General features: G+C 33.9%; 1 protein-coding gene across 2 annotated transcripts in view; it reads right to left on the bottom strand.

Annotated features, from left to right (window-relative positions):
• Positions 1-10,956: 10,956 nt before the first annotated feature.
• LOC136854543 (GTP-binding protein Di-Ras2) overlaps positions 10,957-21,291 on the bottom strand; it is a 261,584-nt gene continuing 251,249 nt past the window's right edge. For both annotated transcript variants that reach the window (XM_067130889.1, XM_067130890.1), the window contains one exon: positions 10,957-11,477. In XM_067130889.1, the coding sequence (XP_066986990.1) occupies positions 11,334-11,477 (144 nt within the window). In that variant the 3' untranslated portion in view covers positions 10,957-11,333. The remainder of the gene's footprint in view (positions 11,478-21,291) is intronic.

Here is a 21,291-nt window from a genome sequence, read left to right as displayed (position 1 = left end):
GAGAGAGGAAACAGGGTGGCGTGGAACCATTTTTTTATGGCGGAAAACGAACACGTAGGATCGTTACATAATGGTTACTGAACGTATGTTTTTTCTGTATTTTTATAATACTTTCTCACGATTATTATGTAAAAACGTTAATGATATATAAAAATATCCAACAATAAAAACAATGAAGGTGATGAAAATAAATATAACCTATAATAAGATTAATGAAATGATAAAAATAGAAAACATTAAAGATAGAATGTGAAATGAAAATAATAAAACTAAAAACAAAAATGATACGAATGAAAGAAGAAGAAAAAAAAAACAGAAACAATAATCGCTCTTATTTTTACCACATTTTCTTCGATAAGAAAATACGAAAGGAGAACTGTTGACTCAATAAAACAGTCAAAAGTTATTAAAAAAAACCGTCAGCGAGAAGGAAGGGGAGAAGGAAACAGAAGTAAGAAAGAAAAATAAAGCGTTTGAATGAAAGGAAAAAGTTACTTGGAAAAACTGGAAACGTGAGCATAAAAAAAAGAGAGAGAAAGAAAGGCAAGGAAAAATGTTAAAGGGGGTAAGGTGTATATGTGATAAGATTAAGAGATATGAATGTAAAAAAAAAGTAACGAAACGAAGATAAGTGACAAGAAAAATAAAGATGCAAAAATCAATGGAAAAATTTTAAAAGAAGAAAAAAGAAGAAAAATTGCATTGAAGAAAGACTATTCGTTTGCTTTTGAATTTACAGTCTGACTTTAAACAATATATTGTTGTTAATCTATTAAGGCTAATTATGATATATACAGTATATAAAAATTGTATTAGGAAGTCAATAATTTCATGAAAAATTTAAAAATCTTTTACAGGCAGGTCGGAGATATCAATTATATAATGAAATAATTTTCTGTCGAAAAAGTGCAAATGTACCAACAATAAACGAAGCAGGCACCTCTTGTATTATAAAGATCAAAATAAAAAAAGGGGGAGTTTTTTTGACACTTGATATTTTAAACCCGACGCAATAAATGAATAAATAAACAGAAAGAATTTGAAAACGAAGTCGGTTTTAGAATAAAAAGAACTTTTAATATCAAGAAAATAACAATTGACCAAACAGATTTTTGAACTCCAAAGGGAAAAGAATTTGTCCTTCAAAGTTAATATGAGATTTCACCAACACTCAGAGAAGACATATTTCGTAAGGAGTTTGAAAGACGTTTTCCATAAGAACGTTGCTGACAATGTCATATTGTACCATATACCAATTTAAAAAAAAGTCTTGTAGCAGAATAAAAAGCCTTTTGTTCAAGCTTTGTCCCCAATGACAAAGACTAGTCAGCATTTTAATTCCTATTCAAAAGATCTCTTACAACTCGAGCACAAAGAAAGTCTTAGAAAATCTAGGACTAATAACCAAACTCTGATCAAGATGGCACGACAACAAGTTGTAAACGGCGTCACAAGGGAAGACGCTTCCCCAATTATGAAACTTCATAAACTGTTTTTACACTGCCTTCCCTCCCCGAGGCCCACGATCTCTTTAACTTTGGCGGTCCTCCTTACTATGATGGCTTGAACTGAGGGAATGTGTTTGACTTTACGTGAACATCTACCCATTATGGCAAAGCGAACAAGGGGTAACAGAAGGGAGTTAGCGAGAGTTTGAGAAAATTCAACTTCAAAGTTCCCTGCAGTAGGATCTCAAAATCTCTAGCTCATACTGAATTATATCTCCTGATAAGATTCGGAATCAAAGTACAAGGGATGAACAGTGTTCATGATTCTCAGAGTGAGTACAATGGGCCACTCACCACGATGAGTCAACTGTCTGTTCTGCATGTACTTTAACGCTTACTGAATATCAAGAACTCCACCCACCTTCCTTTCCAACACATCTTTCAATCCAGAGCAATCTAATTCGGTTAATAGAGACTCAAGTCTCAAGTCACCTGCAAATCTAGCTCATCGGCAGCTATAGATTTTATCTTCAAGTCAGGAGCTCAAGACGCAGAAAACGGAAGTTCGGTGTGTTGTAACGGATAGAAAGCAGCCCAAAGTTACTGGGCACTGACTTCGACAAAACCTTGGTCTTATGTAACTTAATTAGCCATCCGAGATACCTTAATCAATCAGAAATGACAACATGGGTACCCCAGTCTATGAACATCACTGAAAGAAGAACTTCGTGGGCTATTATTCAGCTGAGCTCGATCTCATCAACCTCAAGGTTTTAGATTTTTCTCCTTACCTCTTGATTTCAGTATTCTTAAAATTTTTCTTGAGAAAAGAGGCAATATTTTTGTACTTGTGAGCAGCCATCCCTAGATGTTCTTTGAACGTACTTCTTTGCTTTTCTCTGATTAATATGCGAGGATATTATGTTCACAATATAAAAAAAATATTTAGATTTTACACCTCTGTGCCGTCGTGCCTTCTGGGATATTGTGGTAATCAAATTGAGTTTACATAAGTTAATACAAGTCGTTCTTATGATTTAACAAGAAAAATTTCACTGCGTTTTGTCCGAGCAAAGTTTCGCAGGACAAAAAACCTTAGAAATTTAATGGCGAGAAACATTATCAAAGACTTTTCTGGGAAGTTTCCTTATTGCAGCTCTGTTTCTCTCTCTCTCTCTCTCTTTCTCTCTCTGGCGAGCTCTTTCCCTCGCTTTTATGATATACAACACGAGCTTATCAAAGGAATTTTTTAGCGTTATTTCTATGTACAGTAAATTTCATCATGGTTAATCGGACCGACAAAACTTACACATGTATTTCCATTGCTTGAGAGAGAGAGAGAGAGAGAGAGAGAGAGAGATGTACCGGTGAATTTCACTCACAACAGTGACAAATACGTTTTTGAAGGTTTCGGTTTGTGTAATTCTAAGTGCATGCACACACACACATATATGTATATATGTGTGTGTATGTATGTTTGTGTAGATAGGTAAATATATATACACACACACACACACACACACACACACACACACACACATATATATATATATATATATATATATATATATATATATATATATATATATATATATATATTTACACATACACCTGGTGATCCTTTAGCCAGCAATACCATAAACCATAGCGTTTTAAAAACGCAAATTCCCAAGCGTTATGATAAACGAGTGGACGGTGGCTTAAAACAGTCTCTGTTTCCATTCTCCCCACATGTTCAAACCAAGTTCCTTCTAAATACTTTTTCTCTTTTTCCAGTTTTTATAACTCTTCCTTTTCCGGGTACGACTCTTCTCTTCATTTCACCTACAACAATAATGCCCCCCCTTTAATGAAGATGCTGCTCGTGTATCACAGCGAGAGAGAGAGAGAGAGAGAGAGAGAGAGAGAGAGAGAGAGAGAGAGAGAGAGAGAGAGATTAACAGCGGGAAGAAAGGAAAGGAAACATAATTAAAAGCCACATCCCACTTAGGCTTCTCGAGAAGGGCTAGCCATCCGCCGTCCTTTTGTTGTCATTTGAAGAGGGGGTCGGAGAAAGCTTTTACCTAAAAAGAAAGAAAGAGAGAGAGAGAGAGAGAGAGAGAGAGAGAGAGAGAGAGAGAGAGAGAGAGAATGTAGGGGCCAACCAGAGGTTGCGTAAAAGAGAAAAAATGAAATGAGAAATGGTAAAATAAGGCAGTAAGTCTACGGTAGAGGTAAATCTTGAACTGAGCCTTCATGTCAACAGACCATCTACCGAACGATGTAATCCCTTGGTGGAGTCTAGGTTAGGGGCGCTTAGGTGTTGGTTGTGGGGAGGGGTACAGGGTGGGGGAGTCCATTGTGCGATGAGATATAACAGAGTGAATAAGGAAAAGGAAGCACAGAGAGAGAGAGAGAGAGAGAGAGAGAGAGAGAGAGAGAGAGAGAGAGAGAGAGCGAGAGAATGACTATTTTCATAAGTATGAACTGAAGCCTCATAAAGAAAGCTGAAATTTAAAAAGAATGATCAAGATGTGAAGTTTAAAGGATCTCTCTCTCTCTCTCTCTCTCTCTCTCTCTCTCTCTCTCTCTCTCTCTCTCTCTCTCTCTCTCTCTCTCTCTCTCTCTCTCTCTCAAGGCTATACATTGCAAAATTTCTTTGATTTTAATTAATGGAACTTATCACATTTACTCAAGTTTGGACATTTCTCTTATATTTCATTCTCGAGTCTTGATTTTGAATTTGAAATGTTAAGAGATAGAATCGCTCCACTATCAGTGATCAGGTGACTTTTTGACTGTATTAGCGAACCAGAGAACATGGAGTGATAGGATTAGTCGTCGTTAAGCTCTCATGTGAATAGGGGGATGCATACAAATATGGGAAAGTAATGAGGAGCTGTACAGTTTATTCAAAGAAATGGCTGACTCGTTATTCATCAATTACACTAATCTCTCACAGCAATGCCACACGTCTCTTGACGTTCATCTATTTAGATGTTACCAGGTAGAGAGCTTCCGGTATCGAAAATAAACTCGTTTAAGGTTTCTGAAGCCCAGAATAAAAAGCCCCTGAAAGAATGAAACGATCCAAGTGACGCATTAGAGAAAAACGAATTCTGGACATAGGCTTTTAGCGTGATATAAATCCAGGACCACTACGTTAAAAGTTGATGGGGAAAGTTGGACTTGAAAAGGAGGTTTCGGGAAAGTTTTTGTTCTTGCCATATGAGAAAGGCAGAGAGAAGGGAAGAGAGTTCGAGGCTAAAACATTATTCCTGTAAAACCTCGAATCGGAAAGTTCTAAACCTATAAAAGTTGCCGGAGGAAAACTATTAAAGATAATTAAATTCTTCACATTAAATGTGTCTCTTGCTCAAGTTCTGGTCCTGCTGTGATTCCTTGGGATCTTCGACCAAAGTGAATTTTCAATAGACGGATGTGCAATTAGGCAAAAAATGCCTGTTTTTTTTCCACTCAGTACAATACAGTGAAAAAGCCTAACACTAAACAGTATTCAACCAATTAGATACTTTGGTGTGTATTCAGTACAATACAATGAAAAAGCCTAACACTAAACAGTATTCAACCAATTAGATACTCTGGAGTATGGAATATACACTAGTCCTCCGTCTCTGGCAAGTTTCTTTCGTGAAAATAGCAAGAGATAATATCAAGGGTGATTGTTTATCTCTCTCTCTCTCTCTCTCTCTCTCTCTCTCTCTCTCTCTCTCTCTCTCTCTCTTTCTCTCTCTCTCTCTCTCTCTCTCTCTCTCTCTCTCTCTCTCTCTCTCTTTATTATACCACTGTCTCTCAGCACATTTATTCATATTCATAATCAAGAAACATATACTGTTATAAATTTAAATTCTCTTTTTATTTTCACACTCCCCTCAGTTCTCCTCGATGAAGTATTTGATCATATCTAAAGTACTGCCAAATGCTGAATTCTGAATACCTTTGAAACCTGTTTCACTTTCTTTGTGTTGTTCCTCTCAGTAGTTTCAAGACGAGAGCTCGGCAGTCTTCCATAACCTTGGGTATGATGAATTTGTTGACATATTAAATTGCACTCCTGTTTGTGAAGTGTATTTTTTATGGCGTTGTTTACTTCCTTAGCTTTACATCAGTCTGCCTAAATGTCAGACAGCTTACGAACTATTAATATTGTTTTCTAATGTTTGATGCAAATTTAGAAAGCATATAAAGAAACCGTTTCACAATTTTGCTATCAGTCACTTTAGTGTATGGCCACGGCATTAATTATTTAGAATTATTTTATAAGCAAGCATTTTTACGATTCGAAGGTAAGATTCACCTTTTTGAACTATCACAACTATTAAGGATAGGTCCAATATTTAAATGTTTCCTTGAAGTGTATAGCAAATATTACACAAATAAGCCATCTGCTACCATGGAATTTTAAATGCGATGAGGCATACGAATTCATATTGCAATTTGAAAATGAAGAAATATCTTCCAATATTTCATATTTTTATAGATTTTATGTTTATAAATTCGGTTTTCAACTCCTGATTAACTCTCCCAATTCCACATTATTAAAAAGAATTAATGTAAAGGATATATAAAAATGTTTTCGAGCCGTCAAGTCAATTCTCTCTTATCTCGTGAATAACAGATACACACAAAATGTTTCATAATGGAATTAAATTAACCCGGCCATGACAGTCATCCTGCAGTTGCACACATCCATACTTCGTTCTCAAAATTAGGTCTCCTAGCAACGGAGGACAGTAATATCTTTTATCTAGAAGTATATAATTGCAACTATTAACAAATCCTCTGTTTTGAAAGTGTGTTTAGCCATATGTAAATTAAGTCTGTTCTGCAAGCAAAATAGTGCCACTTCCTGGAAAATAAGTTTGGGAAAGAAAAACAAGATGCTATTTATTAAACTTTTATTTTCTTTTTCGTGAAAATGTACACTTTCATCTGTGACACGTTTAAGCTCATTATGATTATTTACATGCTTTTTTTTTTTTGTCTTCAGCTGATAATTCCAATTTATACATTTTATATACCTATAATAGCTTAAGCTCTCGTACACAAGCCCAGCTTTGGGAAAAGCTTCTGTGCTTTAAACTGATTACATCTGTCCATTCCTCTCAGGTGTATATGATTCTCTCCTTAAGAAACTACAAGAAACCTCTTTTTTTCAACAACAAAAATTCCACAAACAGATACACGAGGTGTCCAGTTCCCTGCTACGTAATTCAGAGGAAACTGTTCATTGAATTAAATATTCATATTATTCATAATCAAGAAACATATACTGTTATAGATTTAAATTCTCCCTTTATTTTCACACTCTCCTCAGTTCTCCTCGATGAAGTATTTGACCATATCTAAAGTACTGTCAGATGCTGAATTCTGAAATTGTTACACTCCCCTGAAATGTCTACTGAAATATTTGGCGAAGAAGAATACAGAATTTTCCGAATGAGTGTCCAGTATTGGAGTCAACAATATTTTTGCTTCAGATAGTTTACAGATACCTGAAGAATAAGCCAATTGGCTCGACGATAATAGTGAGGAATTTTTCGTAACTTTTCTTTCACGTAATACCCATAGGGTGAAGAATTAAAACGTACCCTATTATTGGATAAATAAATACCTAGCATATGATATAAAGTCTTTCAGTAATAAGCAGTTCCCCTTAAGAAACTCTGCATGATATCAGACAAATAAGTTGCATAAAAACATAGCACTGGCAAGATAAAAAGAAAACAAAGGCAAGTACCACCCTTCCATACCAAACAACCAATTTACAACCGGCCAAGACTCAAAACAATATCCACATGAACGCACTTAATATACAGTACTTCAGATCTACGCTATGGTGAGCTTACGACTACGAGCTGGTTGCGTTCAATGAGTAACAGACCATCACACGAAACGCAGCAGACAAAAACGCATTCCAAAAAAACTGCGGCAGCCACAGGGACAAAGTGGAAGAAATCTGCTCACTTTATCGTAACCGTGATGAAACAGGGAACATTCTCAGTTCCATCCTCATTTGTGAACAAGTGGTACATAACAGACTTTGTAATGTGCACATTGCGTTATTCAGACACCTTTCATTTGCAGAATTATGTACAGACGATGAGTGATTAACTTGTCTGTCCTTTTTTGAACAGCATGATCAACTTTTAAACGAACTTTTTAAACACACTTTTGTGATAATCTGCCATCTTCTTCTCGGTACAAAACACTGTGAAGCGGAAAAGTATTTGCAACGCAGTTTTTAACTACGGTTGTGCAAGTGACACATGTTTTATTATAATTATTTTACTCGTTAATCTTTTCGCACACCAAAGTAGGCGAACAATCTATGTTGGGAATGTAATGAATTGTTTATATTATTAGATATTTTTGTGTATAGTATGAAGGATTTAATCATAGTCTTCAAGCTTATAAATTAAAGAAATTTCATTCATTATATCCTTATAGTTTTTGTTACATCGCCTGAAAGAACCACATCAAATTCAAGGAGATAAAGATCTACTATTTATCTTGAGTCCTTTCAAAAGGGTTCATCATGACCCCATCTGTTTCCTCCTTGTTTACATAAATTAATGAAGAAAGTATAAAAACAGTATTCTGTCTACGATGGCGTACATTGGCAGTACAATTATGAACTGGTCCTTGCAAAGGAACCATCGACTGTTCAACTATTGTCATTTTTCAAATAAACGCAACTATGTTCATTGACGAAGGCCGTAAATATTATTAGCATCTACTAACTTTCATTACTATCACAAAAGCTTTTTCTTTTTTTTTTTACATCTAATAAAGTACATCAAATCGTAACTGAAAGACCATTATTTAAGTAATGCAAAGCTTCTTGGTGGTGCCTACAGGCTTCTCCCAATCAAATGGCTCATGATTTTTTAAGATACAAAACGAGGATTTACATTTACGTTTATGCAAACTTACACACACACACACACACACACACACACACACACACACACACACACACACACACACACACACACACATTCGCATTCCGTAATAAAACACATTGTTAAGCTAATGACTGGTTTGAAAAATCAGTGCCCTTGTTTTGACTTTCTATGTCTTCATTTGTCTGTTTGTCTAATAAAAATTCTACGACATTGTTATTGTTATTGTAAAATGATTTACCATTTAACCAAGAAAGACTTACTCTGGCTCTTCCTGAATAAGAACGAACTTTTAAGCATGTTTGGGTAACAGAGAATCGTATTCTCGATTACAGGCAATAAAAAGCTATCTTTAGGGATTCTGGCGGTACTATACGTGGTATGAACTCACTGAGGTCTATGGAGCACAGGCTGAAACGAAAATTTTAAGGTATGTACACTATTTCCTTGAATGGATGCACGCACTGACATTATGTTTACGCTACACGAGTTACACGCATATATATATATATATATATATATACACATATATATATATATATATATATATATATATATATATATATATATATATATATATATATATATATATATATATATATATATATATATATACACTCACGCACATACACACACATATGTATATATATGTATATGTGTATGTATGGGTGTAACATCAAAAATGAGCAAATATTCAATAAATATATAGACAATAGCGATGTCACAGTCTAAACTGTATTGGAAACGGAATTAGAACAAAAGAATATAAATTAAAGATATAAAAAGTTACGTAGACTTAAAGTGGTAGTAAAGGGCAAGAGACCTTCGGTTAAAGGTTTAAAACTGTTGGTCTAAGACTAGTTAACCCGGAGAGATATATGGGAAGAAACTTTGAATAACAAACGAGATCAATAACAAAAGTCTAAAGGGTGAAGAACAGTGTGGGTATTCGCATGGAGGAGAGTGCGTGATGATTTCATAAATGATAGTTTTTTCCTTTTATTATTTTATTTTATTTATGCGATACAAAACTCTTAATAAAAAATAATATTATAAAAATAATACCAATGCAAAGAAGTAGTAGAGATAGGAGAACGATAAAGACATTTTTTATGATGAAACTAAAGGGTTAAAACTTTCAATAGATTATGTTATATGGGCAATAAAAATCTGGTGTAGATCTGACAACTTATCCTATGACCAGAAGTCAAGATCTGAGTCCCAAAGAAAGACAGGCCATTTGTCATTATTCTCATGTTGTGGTAAAATCATATTGATCACATTTTGAAAAAGTTCCAAAAGAATTTAATCAATCAAAATAAAATATTTTTTTTATAATATAAATGTTACCAACGTGGTGGCATCATATTTTGAAATAGTTCAGTCAAGTAATTAACTAGCTAAAAAAATTTTAATGTAATTGTCATCAACGCGGCATTGTGGATGGTGAGAAATTTATATGGTGGAGACTATCTTAGGAAAGCAACACATGCTCAATAATTAGTATATCATATCTCAGACCTTCTCTCTCTCTCTCTCTCTCTCTCTCTCTCTCTCTCTCTCTCTCTCTCTCTCTCTCTCTCTCTGTATGCGTGAGCAACTGAATCTATAAGCCATTGCTAAATACAAAATTACCCTTTGATACAGTGCAGAGGGAGAAGCTATGTTTCTATACACTTCAAACTTTACAGTCTAAATGATTTTTTATACTGCCGTTTCAATATACACTAGGCTAAACTCAAAATATGTACAGTACATTTGATGCACCCAAGACGACATCAAAAATATATGTATATATATGTATACGTCTATTCAACACGTTACAAATTTTGCTTTTTCACTTAGTCTTCACAGTGGAAACAATTATTACCTTTCTAATTCAGTGAATTATATTTTAGCCATATCAAAACACATGCTCGCAAATATAAATACATTTAATCATACGTACCTTTTTCTATCTCTCACTTTCTCCCAAATTATATATACATATATGTATTATATATATATATATATATATATATATATATATATATATATATATATATATATATATATATATATATATATATATATATATATATAAACTTCCCCACTTATTACTATCATGTTTCTCAGTATATAGAAACAGACGTAGATTTTGTATAAGCTAACATTTTTGGCCATGCAGTCATATTCCTCAGATAAGTTTTCGAAAGCTCTAACGTATGAATGTGTGTGTGTGTGTGTGCGTGTGTCTGCGCGCGCGCACGCGCGAATGTACTTAATTAACAGTTTTGCACGCCTGTTTAAACAATGAACCCATTTAATTTACTTGCAACATACACTTGCGACATTTTTTCTACTGGAAATAAAAAAGATCTAGTTATTCGAATCGATGTGTATGTGTATATGTATATATACATATATATATATATATACATATACATATATATATGTAGATATGTATATGTATATATACATACATATATGTATACATATATATATATATATATATATATATATATATATATATATATATATATATATATATATATATATATATATATATATATATATATATATATATATATATATATATATATATATATATATTAGATATGGTGATAAAAATATATACACTATCACTCTTTCTTCTACCATTTTGGCAAACAACAGTACGCATTTACTTCAAAATGATCCCATAAACAATAACAACAGCAACACTCCTCCTACTGAGAAATTCATTCCAGGTAAAGTGCGAGACCAGTCCATCCATTTGAACGCACACCCTGCGCATGCGCACGCGCTCCAACACAACGAGGAGGGGGAGTTCCTCCCACCTCCGTGACGTCATCAACCTCAAAAGCACCAGATCCACACAAAAGAGTTGTGGCTGTCACCAGAGCCCAAGAAGACAATGGACGTTTTTGAGTTGCCGCCATGATTTGAAAATAAAGAATTAAAAAATTTGAAAATAAAGAAGTGGCTCGACGTTTCGGTGTTAGGACAGCGAGCAATCGTCAGGCTGGGCGTCTCGCACCTGCTGTTTGGCCTTCTTGGAAGAGCGACGAATGAGGGAGCGGCTTCTCGGCTTGTTGCGGGAGAAGGCCGATGAAGGCGGAGTCCATCCGGAGGCTCCGAGACTCTGGAAATAAAAGCGAGTATTGTTAGTAAGAGGTTGCTGGTTGATTTGGTGCAGAAATTGGGGTTGCATTTCTATACTTTATGTTCAGACACATAAAACTTAAAGACTTATAGTGTGGACGCACCATCCTTCTATGTTCAGACATACAAAACTTGAAGACTTATGGTGCACATCACAGACAGGTTGCATACAAGTTAACGAATTATTGATATTCCTGTCCAGTGCGTCTTATGATTATTTAGCACTGGCCACAGACTCCTAGGCGCGTGTTGACAGCATGTACCCTTATAGTGGCAACTCTGTTGTATGCTATTTCCTACTTGCAATCGAACTGTTAGCATTCAAATTTCTTATTACCTTTTAGTCTTTTATGCTACTAAATCCAATTAATCATTTATCTTTATCTACTTGTCCATCTATTTCAGATTTATAATCTTGGTATTATCATTACTATCAACGCATGAATCCATCTGCACACCAACACCTGCATAACTGTATTCAGTGCAGAGGTATTTGGGACGGTCAATACACTGGCAGGATAAATGTGGGAACAGGTGAACTAAAGGGTGTTACGGAAGCCACCTGAGGGGGAGAAGAGACTCGGTTCTTTGCCTTAATGAGTAAATTATAACTTTTGCTACCTAATGAGTGTGTTGATTTTTTTTAAACATTGTTTGTTTTCACTTGTCTGCATAGTTTTTTTTATTCAGTATTCTTCAGGATGAAGATTATAAAAAAAAAACAATCACGTTCTTTAAAGATGAGGATGAAGTAAGACCATTTTATTATGTTTTATTTCTTGAGGTAGATTTAAGTATAATTCTTACAATATACGAAGATTTAAGACACAAGAAAATGTCATATTTTATCCTTGTTCTTGAGAATAATCAAGAAATTTTCTGCTGTTCACAAAAATTTTATTTGAAAAAAATTCCCATCATAGTCCCATCCCCATCTCCCCCACCCAAACACCCCATCATTTAATATGAATATTTAATATGAATATTGCTCAGCTCATTTTGCAAAATGTTTGCTTTTATAATAATGCTCCTTTGATTACCCCATTGAAAGCTCTAAATAATATGTAATCAATCAGCGGTCATTTACCTTCCAAACAGGTTCGATTCATGGGAGTAATTACATTTTTAATTGGAACACTATGTGGCCTAAATCACCATCAATGATGAATGTTTTCCTACATAACAATGTGAAATGTCTTTATAAGAGTAATTGTTGTTTTTTTAACATGTTAATTGTGAGCTTATCCATTCTGATAGATTTTAACGAAATGTTTTCCTCGGAACAGATGTGCCCTTTTCGATCTGAACAATCATTTTCAAAATAATTAGACATATATTTCTGCTCTGTTCAACGGGGGTCAGTAATATGAAACTACTCTCATTTTTGTCTTGGGGTGAGAAATTTCGTTATTAACAGTTTTAAACTGCTTAATTTACTTCATTCTTGTTTTATTTACTTCAGTCTTGTGACTGAAGTTTCACGTTCAGTTACAATAAGATTTTAAGTAATGTGTCAACAGATATCACTTCTTTTCTTCTTCTTCTTGTAAAATTCTCGTCAAATACCTTTTATTTTTTCTATAAAAGGTTACAGTCCCCAAAACAGTATCTGTCTCGTCTTCTTTTTAAATCAATATGAAATTCGTTCTTGTAGTGTTTACTTATTCTAAAGAATCATTCTATCGCTAATATCACAAGCAATTTACTTTCTGTCCTTTCGCTGACAGTCTAATTCTTTTAGAGAATTACGGGAGGTTGATGTCGATTAAAGTTTTTGAAATGCCAAAATCAGATTTAAATCCACGATTTTTTTCGTCAATCTCCATAAACTTGTTGTCTTTATGATTCAGGATTCATTTATCATTGTTACTTTTAAATATGGATATCACTTTTTGAAATGAATTTTAATATATTTTTAGGATTATTAGGACATTTTTACCTTGGTGAAATGTTTTGAAATATTTGTAACCATACGACACTTAATTATTTTTTGTCATTTAATAGCCCCATTCCCTAATGATAGAAAATATCAGTAACGAAAGAAAATACGAAAGCAAAGAAGAATTCCAAAGAGACCATTTGGAATATAGGTGACGTAATCGATGCTTTCTCTGATCGTTTATTTGTATACTTTAAGCATTTTTTGCTGTGCCTCATTATATATAATTATTAATTCGTTTGTGTATTTTTTTCTAATACCTATTTTCTTCTTTCTGTGTCTCCTATTACTTTCTGTTATTTATTCAAATGAACACCATATTCTTTGGAATCATGAATATCAAGCCAATGGCCCTTTTGGGCTTCATCCATCTGAATAGGGTTCATCCTCTGAATAATAATAATAATAATAATAATAATAATAATAATAATAATAATAATAATAATAATAATAATAATAATATAGTTATTCCTGCTTACGATAATTTCCATCGCGCCTGCTCATCTAATGCACGGTACGTCTTGTTATTCAAAAAAGACAAGAAATGAGTGATCCCCTTAGAAGCAGAGAGAGAGAATATATTTACTCCAAGAGGAATAATCTAGTGTCATTCTAGTTTCATCCTAACCACCTCACGGCAAACTGAAATGAAGCCACCTACAACTAAAGCTGCCTCACAACTCACAGACTGAATCAGAAGACCGACAGACATAGAAAAGGAAGAAGAAGAAGGTACTGAAGACCAGACAGAGGAGCCGTGAACTCTTTCTCCCCGTCTTATTTTTCTTTTGCCTCCCCCCCTGTTTCCCGGGATTGTTAATCAATATCCCTCTCTCTGTTTACGGCCGAATTCCTCTGTTCCAGGCTATTTAATCCAGCTCGGGAGAATACGAGCAAAACGTCAAAATAGCACTGCCAATTAACGCTGCCTGCCAACCATTGTTAATGGATAGAGACCATGCGTGGCAGAGGGTAAAGATATCACTGCTGGGAACCTGTCCATTAAGCACCGAGCTTTCCTGGTTAAGACGGAAATGCTTTTGTGGTGCTTTTGTTTTCTTTTTCATTTTTGCCTATATGGATTGAGCTTAACAAAGAATTGGTCAGACTGGTGCCCGGTTGCAAAATCAGTAACTCGTTGAAAGCTTTTTGGGTTGGGGTGTGCTGACAGTTCCTTTTCGCTGTCCTTTGGATCATATTAACCAAATATATATATATATATATATATATATATATATATATATATATATATATATATATATATATATATACATATATATACACATATATATATGGGTGTGTGTTTATATACATTTACACGCATACATACATACATATATATATATATATATATATATATATATATATATATATATATATTTATATATATATATATATATATATATATATATATATATATATATATATATATATATATATATATATATATATAGAGAGAGAGAGAGAGAGAGAGAGAGAGAGAGAGAGAGAGAGAGAGAGAGAGAGAGAATAGTGGAATAGTGTCCACTGCATTTGAATCGCAATTATCCAGCCGGATGATTAATCGAGGGTTAATTCTAAAAAGTCAGTGTCTTTGATCACGAAATAATTGCTCTTAATACCTGCTTTGAAGATTTCAGGGAAGCTGCGTTTAAATAGCGTTCTCTTTGAAGTCCTTTAGGATTATTACCCAGAAAGATACTCACCCCAGTTATCTACATATATGTGTGTTTGTGCACACGCTACACACACACACATGTATATATAACAAATATAAATAAATAAATATAATATATATATATATATATAGATATATATATATATATATATATATATATATATATATATATATATATATATGTACATTATACACACACACACACACACACATATATACATATATATATATATATATATATATATGTGTGTGTGTGTGTGTGTGTTGTTTATAAGGGGTCGATTTGCATTGGAACTGGTCATTGATCTTGTATACAAAAGATATCTTTTAATTATTAATAAGAGACTTGTTTACTCTCTAGTTAAAATTTTCATTTAATTCATACTATGAAACGGTGGTATTTAACCCCATGTCTTGTTTCCCCTCAAGTATAACGTAAAGCATTCTCCAGTTAGTGTTTTATTGATTAAACGATAAAAGTAAAAATTTAAAAATGAAAGTCAGTAACCTTTAAATTGATTATAGACAAAAAGAAAGGAAAATAGAGACCAATCACCGAAAGCTAGATAATCAACGAGTTTTATGAATATATAAATATAAAAAATATATATTTCATTGTCATCCGTTATATGTTCCAATCAAGTCCTAAATCGCTATAGAAAAACACAAACCAAGTTATTCTCGTCTTCTTAGGGTCGATTTTCCTAATCTCCTTTCAACTTGAATCAACTTCCTATCGTCTCTTGGCTGAGCCCCTGGTTTTACTTCAGCATGTTCACGCCGCCCTACGCTTTGCAACAGACCATTCACTCTGTCATACAAGTTTGACCATCAACTATTGAACAAGCCTTGGTTTTATTCTAGTAAGTAAGTGACCAAAGTAGGTCTTATCATTTTGCTGTTAATCGCTTCCCTTCCTGGTGACTGTTGCTGTGCTGTAAAGGAAAATAGAAAGTAATTGCAGTTTTTGACAACTGACAGTTCACCTGCCCAAGTTTATTTGCTGTGGTACCGTCTGAATGATTGCCCACAGAGGTAGTTGTACAAGAAGTTATTTTGAGAAGCAATTCCTGAATTCTTTCAGGAATTATATTTTTGAATTCCCTCTTCATTCCTTGGCAAGACGGTATTTGTCAATAAAAACAGAAAGGTCTGTTTGCTTCCGCGTTGTAGCCACAAGATAAATAACCGTTCCTTTGTAAATACATTCGAAGTAATTACGTGTCTTGAGGCGCGTCCACACTGCAGCCCAAAACATGTTGTTAACACACGTCGGCAACTTGCCGCACGCAAATCACAAACAGGTTGACTTGTCTATAACCTGTATGTGACAAGTATGTGATAAGTTTACGACGTGTTGGTAACCTGTTTGGGATATGTATGCGATAAGTTTAGAGCGTGTGTTTATGACATATTTTATTTTAGTGTGGGCGTAACCTTAGCGTTAGAAGCGTAAGGAATTTCACTTTTAAAGTTTCTGAAATGAGGATTTACTGGAGTTAATCAAGATCTTTCTCACGGTATAATTGTGGTTTGAAAAATTTTGTGGGGTTTAAGTTTAGAATTCTCTCTCTCTCTCTCTCTCTCTCTCTCTCTCTCTCTCTCTCTCTCTCTCTCTCTCTCTCTCTCTCTCTCTATATATATATATATATATATATATATATATATATATATATATATATTTTCTATATAAAACAGAATATCCATTTAATATTATAGGTAACTAAACGTCAATGATGACATAATAAAAATTTAATATATGTGTGTATATATATATATATATAGGTACATATTATATATATATATATATATATATATATATGAAATATTTTCTGTTAAAACAGAAATCCATTTAATAATAGAAGCCCATAAAAACGCCAAAAGGTACCAGAGACCAAACTGTCTCCTTCTACTGGCAAGTATATACGTTAACTAAAATATATTAACAAAAATCCTATCATAACAGCCGACTGAACCTAAATGGAGGCTTGATAACGAAAAAATAGATTTACTAGGACATGTAATTACCAAATAATAAAGAGAATCCTAAATTTCCATTCGATTAACCTCGAATTATCCCGTCGTATTGATTATCCATAAACATCACCTCGTGTAGATTGTGGTGTTGTCCATAAATAGCTGTTTAAAGGCCCTAGGGGAGGTTTTTGGCAGGTGATGTTATGTCACGCTTTCGTATGCTATGCCAAAGAACGATAATGTACCATTTTATATATTTATATACATATGCAAATATATATGTATATATATATATTTATATATATACTTTATATATATTTTATATATATATATATATATATATATATATATATATATATATATATATATATATATATATATATATATATATATATATACATATGTTGTGTGTTTGTGTGTTTGTGTAAAGAGAAGAGAGAGAGAGAGAGAGAGAGAGAGAGAGGAATTACAATTTTACTTTTCTTAACTTGTATTTTTAAAGATTTTGTCCTCAATGTAGAAAAATGTTGTTGGAAGCAGATTTCTCTCTCTCTCTCTCTCTCTCTCTCTCTCTCTCTCTCTCTCTCTCTCTCTCTCTCTCTCTCTCTCTAGCGTAAAATTGCAAAACCACGGGCATCAATTTTGTATCTAATATACTCTCATTTGAAAGGTTTTATGGCTTCCATCACTGTCTCTTTAACACTAATTACTGCCTTAATGACCTTTGAATCTCCCCTGGTTAAAACAAGCCTCATATGATGGAAGCTGATTTCATTTTTTTTTCTCAGATGCGTAATCTATATTTTGAAAATATTATGTCTAGGAAAGGATATGCGACATTGATATAAGAAATATTTAATAACATTATTCTTGTGTAGCTGAACAATCACTAATGGTAGTTTTCAAAGGTGTGTGTGTGTGAGAGAGAGAGAGAGAGAGAGAGAGAGAGAGAGAGAGAGAGCGTAGAGCGGGTTATAAGACATTTTATTTTATTAGCGACATTCCTTCTCTCTCTCTCTCTCTCTCTCTCTCTCTCTCTCTCTCTCTCTCCTTCTCCCATATAGATAAATAGGCATACAAAGTGAATTAATACGACAAGTTTTTCGTTTTAATACATGAAGAGAGAGAGAGAGAGAGAGAGAGAGAGAGAGAGAGAGAGAGAGAGAGAGAGAGAGAGAGAGAACTCAACACAGATTAATGAGCTTATTAAATAGATCACTTAACTTGCTTATACCCTTCAATAACGAAGACCAAACATCTTTGTATCCTAAAATTACCTGTTGATTAAAAGTTACACTTGAATTAGCCAGCGACCTTGATGACCATCGTCTTCTGCTTACTTAAGCCCCTCACATTTTTTTTTTAAAATGCTGCCTCTTTCCTCCAGAGAACAGAAAAAAATGTAGTTTCAAATTATCTCACAAATTGTTACCTTCTGTCAACACGGAACTTCCTTTTACTTGCTTTCTTCAAGAACTCTTTTGGGAACACTGTTTGATTTTCATTATCTTTACAAATAAGGAGACATTCTTACCGAATTTTCCTAAGATTATGTTTGGCAATTATCTTCATTATACCTGTTTTGCTATTATTCAAGATTATGAGGCGCCTGGTGCCACTGTTGTCATCATATGTTCACACACACAGAGATACACACGCACAAACACACACACACATATGTATACAAATATATATATATATAAATATATATATATATATATATATATATATATATATATATATATATATTTATATATATATATATATATATATATATATATATATATATATATATATATATATATATATATATATATATATATATATATTCTTAAGAGTATACAACACTCACTGACATAATCTTATGCAGTAATAATCACACAGATTTCATTAATACAGTACACATGATATAGGGAACTGCTTGAATATCTTCTCACAAAAGATCAACAACTTTTTATATTCGAAAATCTTAAAATCTCCACACACGAGAAAACGCTAGAGTATGAATTCAAAAAGTGTTGAGCACACACTTCCGGTTGGATGCAATTACCGGAGTCAGTTTTACTCCATTTTGAATACGAGAGAGAGAGAGAATTGATTTCGTCACCTTTCCATGCAACGAAAAAAGTTCAATTTCCTTGCAATTCGAACTCTGAATGAAAGTTATTAAAGCTCGCCAAGTCAGATTATCGCACGCACGTTTTCGCTGGGGGAATTCTTGCTTCTTTTTTTCTGGGTCCTCGTAAAATTAAAGTTCCTTATTAGACCATTCTCGCAATCTTAATCTTATTATTTTGTTTTGGGAAAGTCTTGAGATGCCTCCTGTTTGGAACCTTCATTAGGATCCTTTGTGGTTGTCAGTGGGTTTTTTTTGGGGGGGGAGTGGGGGTCTTTGTTCATACCAGTGGTACGTCACTGACGTCTGAATAGGCAAGGCCTTCTCGTACTGCAGTACCTGGAAAGCTGACCGATTATATGATTTAGAGAAGGTCACTGACCTAATACTTCTTATCCAAACGGGCATAGGCTCGAATCCTGGGCAGTGTTGAAGGGTTCAGAAGGGATTATCATATCTAAGTCTATTTTTAGATTACTCCAAATGTAAAGCTACTTTGATAGCAACTGGCTATTCTTAGTGGTTATATCTATATACAGGTATACATACACGTAAATTTGTGTGTATGTATGTATGTATGTTTCTAAAGCCTGCATGTGCTTGTAGTCTCATAATATCAAGAATCAAAACTGCGCAATGAAGTCCCAGGTCATTATAAATTCGTTTCTTGATTTTTGATATCAAAAGGAGTTAAAAAAAAAAAAAAACAATCAATCAATTACTTAATTATCTGATTAATTTATTATATGCCAAAAACATGGTTGAGATTTGAAACCTCACATAGCAATGAGGAAAATAACTGGGATGTTCTTACATCAAAAAATAAAAACGGAAACCCAAACAAAGAGATATTATTTTGCTGGGTCTCGAAGCAAACTAAGTTTGAAAGCAATTATCGGAGTTAATTATCTCGCAGTCGTATTCTTTCATCTCTCTCATTCCATATTTTTCTTTTCTAACACACGAAGCTTTCTTTTGTTTTGTTTGTATGCAACAGGTGACGTATGACGGAGAAACTGGAGTCAATAGATTGACTTTTGAACGTTCAGTGTGTATTTTTATGCAAGTGGATGTATGCGTGTATGAGCGCAATTATGCAATGATTTTTTATTTTTATAATTCGTAGAGGTCGAAAGTGACAGGGACAGAAATAGGTATAGGAAAAATATAATTTTTTTTTATAATAAAGGACAAATGGGGCAATGTTAACCCAAAAACAACATACTATTACATATTGTTGCAATCTGTTTGAAGTGACTTGCTGTGTTGCCAGGTTGCATCATCGCTATTTAGATGGTGTCGTTAACGCGTGGGTCAAAAATTAACTCATTCTTCTGGCAACGCAATACAGTGGGTCAGTTTCTACCGTCAGTCCAACTGAAAATAATGAAAGGATTAGCAGTTGTTTTAGCTGCAGGATAGTAAACGTTTATTTTGTGTATACTGATGATTGAACTTTGTAAATAAAAGTAAATAAATAAATAAAAATTAAGCCAGAATCACAAAGTAAAACTGCGTTGACCGACTTTATACAACCAGTGCTTATAAACTGTGGATCAATAAAAGAAAAAAACACTAAACTTTACGACAAAGTTCACCCAGCTTCAAAAATCGACGCCTACCAGCCAAAAGTTATTTTGAAGAAAAGTAAAATTAACTTCTCTTTTAGTTTCCCGTAAAAGAAAACTGTTGAGATGGCTATTTGTCTGTCCGTCCGCACTTTTTCTGTCCGCCCTCAGATCTTAAAAACTGATGAGGCTAGAGGGCTGCAAATTGGTATGTTGATCATCCACCCTCCAATCACCAAACACATCAAATTGCAACCCTCTAACCTCAGTAGTTTTGATTTTATTTAAGGTTAAAGTTAGCCATGATCGTGCGTCTGGAACCGCTATAGGTGCCAACAACACAGGCCACCACCGGGTTGTGGCTGAAGGTTTCACGGGCCGCGGCTGAGGGTTTCACGGACCGTGGCTGAGAGTTTCAGACAGCATTATACGCTCTACAAAAAGGTCGATTGCGCCGAAGAAAATTCGGCGCATTTTTCACTTGTTTATATTTCTTGCTGAAGTTGAAGATATTGC

Source organism: Macrobrachium rosenbergii, chromosome 29, assembly GCF_040412425.1.
Source record: "Macrobrachium rosenbergii isolate ZJJX-2024 chromosome 29, ASM4041242v1, whole genome shotgun sequence".
Taxonomy (NCBI): Eukaryota; Metazoa; Arthropoda; class Malacostraca; order Decapoda; family Palaemonidae; genus Macrobrachium; species Macrobrachium rosenbergii.
Note: the sequence above shows the minus strand (reverse complement) of the source record. Positions and strands in the feature narration are given on the sequence as shown.